This window comes from Arvicanthis niloticus, chromosome 14, assembly GCF_011762505.2.
Source record: "Arvicanthis niloticus isolate mArvNil1 chromosome 14, mArvNil1.pat.X, whole genome shotgun sequence".
NCBI lineage: Eukaryota > Metazoa > Chordata > Mammalia > Rodentia > Muridae > Arvicanthis > Arvicanthis niloticus.
This window is the reverse complement of record NC_047671.1, coordinates 70,717,153-70,721,783: the sequence shown is the minus strand read 5'-3', so window position 1 is coordinate 70,721,783 and position 4,631 is coordinate 70,717,153. Positions and strand designations below refer to the sequence as shown.

General features: G+C 44.2%; 1 protein-coding gene across 3 annotated transcripts in view; it reads right to left on the bottom strand.

Annotated features, from left to right (window-relative positions):
- Positions 1–580: 580 nt before the first annotated feature.
- The window catches only part of Kctd1 (potassium channel tetramerization domain containing 1), a 196,029-nt gene continuing 191,978 nt past the window's right edge, over positions 581–4,631 (bottom strand). For all 3 annotated transcript variants that reach the window (XM_076912966.1, XM_034518447.2, XM_034518446.2), the window contains exon 5: positions 581–1,614. In XM_076912966.1, the coding sequence (XP_076769081.1) occupies positions 1,456–1,614 (159 nt within the window). In that variant the 3' untranslated portion in view covers positions 581–1,455. The remainder of the gene's footprint in view (positions 1,615–4,631) is intronic.

Sequence of the window (4,631 nt, the reverse complement as noted above, 5' to 3'; positions counted from 1 at the left end):
GCTTCCCTGGATGTCACAGCCCTGCCGGCTCCATGGATGATATCATCATATAAAGCAGGGGCAGACCAACCAAGACCAGGGTGCACGTAGGATCCCACAATCACAAGCAAGAACATGTGTTAAGCCACCCACCCAATATTTGTCTGTCCACCTCTGCAGCGAGACTCAAAAGTTTGCAGGAATAAAGACCAGGCATGGTGGTGCAAACATGTAACCCCAGAATCTGAGATGGAGGCGGGAGGACCAGAAGTGACAGTGATTCTGAATCCTGCATGGGCTACATGAGCCTCCTCCAGAGAGGAGGCAAAGAGATGGGGCTGAGGAAGTAACTCAGTGGTAGAATCCATGCTTAGCTTGAATGAGGCTCTGGTTTCCATCCTCATCCTCGTCTTCAGGAAGAAACAAAGTGATTTATCTTATTCAACAAGACAGAATAACAAAGTGCAGGAAATGCTGGCTAAGTTGGAAAGAACTGTCGAGAACAAATTGTTCCATCCTTATCTTTTTTGTGCTTTTGACTTAAAGCTAGCTTCAGCTGTTAAGACTGCTTTTTGATGTTCAACACAAGAGAGAAAAAAAAAAAGGAAAAATTTCATTTTAATTCATTCTCATCCCAACATGTGTGTTCTACACAGATCTCATTTTTTTTTAAAACAGAGTTTATTGTATTTAATACATTATAAAATCTGAAAAAACTGTAGGAAAGCAGCAGACTGAAACTGGAGATCTCTAGCAAGTAATAACTCTGGCCCCTCTGCCAAACGATCAGCATAAAAACAAAGGAAAGGTCATGGTTGTGCAGTGGACAGAAGTGTCAGTCCTGTACGGACTGCAGTCCAGATGTCCTGTCTACCGTACGTCCGGTGCAATTTGCTCTTGAGTGGTCCTCTGAATTCCCTCCTGGTCCCTACCTGACCAGACACGAAACCTCCACTTGCAAAGAAACATCAGCCGAGGTGTTTTGTTTGTTTAAAAAAGAAAAGAAAAGAAAAGAAAAGAAAAGAAAAGAAAAGAAAAGAAAGAACAATAAAGGAAAAAGAAACAATGGATGTCTGTTGGCAATGAAGCGGTAAGGAGACTGTCCTCCTGCTCATGGCTTATTTACTGGACAGAGACCTCAGAGGCCCAGGATACCCATGGTCATCACGGCACCCACTGCATCTCTCTCTCTCTCTCTCTCTCTCTCTCTCTCTCTCTCTCTCTCTCTCTCTCTGCATTTCCTACCTTTTGACATATATATTTATATATTTATATAGTTTTTTTTACATCTTGAGGATATCATGATTCCAATTGTTCCCATATGAATACAGGTGTGATTTCTAGTGGATATAAATGTCTTTTATTCAATTTTAGGTTCAGAGCTTGGTTTACTGTCCCAGCTGCACACAAAATGTCCCTTTTCTCAGATTGTTATTGGTTGTGTATGTTTTCTTTTTGCATAAGAAATATGTCTGTTTAGTCCAGTGGTTCCTGTTTTATCCGGATAACTGAGGGTACTCGGGGTGTCCGCCTCAGTTCCCGTCGGAGGACATATTCACTGAACTGGGACGAGTCCACTCCTCCTCCACAGGAACCCACAATTTCAAATCCTCTTTGCTGCAACCGCTCAAGGACCTGTAAAAAACGCAAAATAGGTGTCTGCTTAGAGGCAAGGCAAGTTCTCAGCCACATAAACACACCAAAGATGTGTTCCAAAGCTCAATTCATATACACTCTAGAATGAAGGCAATGGCTTTTCATTAGAAAATATATCCAAAATTAAGCTCTTCCTAACAGGGTGTCACTCAGTTGTGGAGCGATTGTCCCGCATGGACAAGACAGTAGTTTGGAGCCCTAATGCCACAAACCAACAAGAAGACACTGTAAAGGTCTGGCTTAGGCTACATGACCTGCTCTTTAACTCTGAAGTCAAACGCTAGTCAGATCCTTGCATGTGGTACATGTCTGACACTCTCTAAGGCAGGGCCAGCCCTGCAACTCTGAGATAGGGAAAGGACAGGAAGCTGAGCACATTCTGCTTTTCAGCGGTGCAACAGACAGTGCATTGGATATAATTAAATTCCACATAACCCTAAAGGAAAGGGACACCATAGGCCATAACTTTTAAAATAAACTTGCTTCATTTCATTTTTTGGAGTGGAGTAGTATGCTGTTAAACAACTCCCCAGATGTCAGTAATGTGGGTGGTAAAGACAGGAGGGCCAAGAGTGTGGAGTTAGCCTGGGCTACAGAGTGAGAGCCTGGCTGAAAACAAGGGTGCAAAACCCTAAATATCAAAGCAATCCTGGTTCTAATTAATTAATGAATTAATCAATTGTAGCACTGGGGATTGAACCCAGGATCCTGTGCTTGCTAGGCAAGCAGTCTACCACTGAGCTACACTTCCACTTAAATTATTGTTTTTCATTACCAACTTTTATATGTAATACAGAAGCCAAATAATGTATGTGCTCCAAACATGCAAACCAGAGACTGAGAATGGTGGCAAGCCCTCCCCATTGCTCAGTTTGTGCAGGTGAATTCATTGCACACATCTGTGTTCATTGGCCTAAGTGCAGGAAGATGGCACATCCCTAAGCTAAGTTCCAGATGCTCTCGCTGGCTGGTGAGTACAATGGTCGAAACAGCTCTCTGAGCAGAAAATGCTGAGGACAGAATTGAACCTGTGTGCGGGCAGCCTCAGTGTGCTTCCAAAGGATCTTCTGCCCCGTTAGGAGACAGCATGTGAGCGTGAGGAGCTATCAGAGAGTAATGGACCTCCTTCCTCCCCAGAGGTTATCATACACAGAATGTGACGAGTATCTGGAATGATCCGGTGCTGGCTTCCATGTGGTCCAATGCTTGTTTCAATGCCATGTACACAGTTTAGGAAGTCACTGCTTTTTTTTTCTATTTTTTCCATTTATTTATTTACTTATATATATTCAGTGTGTGTCCTTGTCCATGGAGATCAGATGACAATTTATGAAAGTCACTTTTCTTCTTCTACTCTGTGGGTCTCGGGAATTAAACTCAAGTTAACACAGGCTTGAAGGAAAGCACCTCTTCCCACCGAGCCAACTCACAAGGCCTGGAGTCGTTACTAACTAAACACCAAGTCCATAGCAGACATTGTTAGGTTTAGAGACCTTTTGGGAATATTTAAATGGCTGAGCGTACTGCAGGCATCTCATGCCCTGTCCTGTCCCTAAGTCTCTGTGTACTGACAGATGGGTGTCTATCTCTTGGTGGTAGGTGGAGTCAGACGCAGGAACGGTTGGGGCTGTGTTGAGTGAATGGGTTGGGGCCTTGTTGAATGAGGAAGGTGACTCAGGTGAAATATGCACAGCTGTCAGTGTATCAGGCATATGAAAGATAAAAGGTGTTCCCTGGCCAAGGGGTGGGGCTGAGATCTGAGCTCTGAGTGCTGTGTTCAGCTCTATAGGGAACATGCAGGGTGTGGGAGAAGAAAGGCTTTGAGGCTTCAGAGTCAATCAGGACTCTGTCCGTGTTGGCACCCACCTCCAGAGGGTGCCATCCACATAGGAGAGAATGCAGTTGTTGCCCTCTGGAATCGGGTAAAACTGGGTGCCTTTCTCTGAATGCTGATAGGTCCCATTTGATATGAGTTTCCTGCTATTCCGCTTTGGGACATTTTAAAAATGCTCATACATTTTAAAAAGTATAAACGGTGATTAACAACTCCTCTGAAGCATGAGATCCCATGAGTGTTTCTAGCCTTTAAACTCCTGAAGAGTACGTAGTGGTGATGGGGATGGGGCACAGACGGGTGCTGTAATGGGCTAGATGGGCACTTTGCCACTGTTGACCAAACAGAGAACAAAGCCAGGAGCCAGTTCCAGGTACAGAGAGGTGGCCAACTGCCTCTTAACAGAGCTCAGTGACATAGAGCTCTGCTGGGAAGACTCGGGTGTGCCTCTGACAGGCACACTAGCAAAGCTTACCTGCTAGAGTTTCTGTCAGAGAGCAGTGACCCACTGGCCACAGCCCAGGGGAAGTGGAGTGAGCTAAGATGGAAACAACAGCTCAGCATCAAAGGCACCCAGCACATCTCAGGATCTAAACCAAAATTCTGAATCCCAGGCGGTGTTTTCTTCTCTCAAAGATGTTTCCACCTCAGAACAATGACAATTCCACTCCAGCTCTGTTAAACATGTGTAGGGCTTCTTACAAATCCTAGCCACAGTCAGAAACCTTTGGGAGCCTTTTCAACTGTCTTCAGACCATCGCTTTGTAACCTCCCTCCTTGTTCTCTATTTTTATCTGCTGCTAGAGATTTTTGTTAATTTGCTTTAGCTTTTTTTTTTTTTTTGAGACACGTTCTCATGTAGACAGATGTAGACAGAGTTGGCCTTGAACTTGCTAATTAGCTGAAGATGACTTGAATTTCTTTTCTTTTAGATTTTATTTATTTTATTTCTATGCATCTGCATGTCTACGTGTCAGTATGTACATCACTAACAATAGTTGCCCAAGGAAGCCAGGAGAGAAGATCACCAGAGCTAGACTTTCAGGCAGTTGTGAATCAAGAAATGTGACTGCTGGGCCAACCGTGGTGGTCCTAACCACCGAGTCATCTCTCTAGCCTGACCTTGAATTTCTGATCATCCTGCCTGGAACTCCCAAGTGCT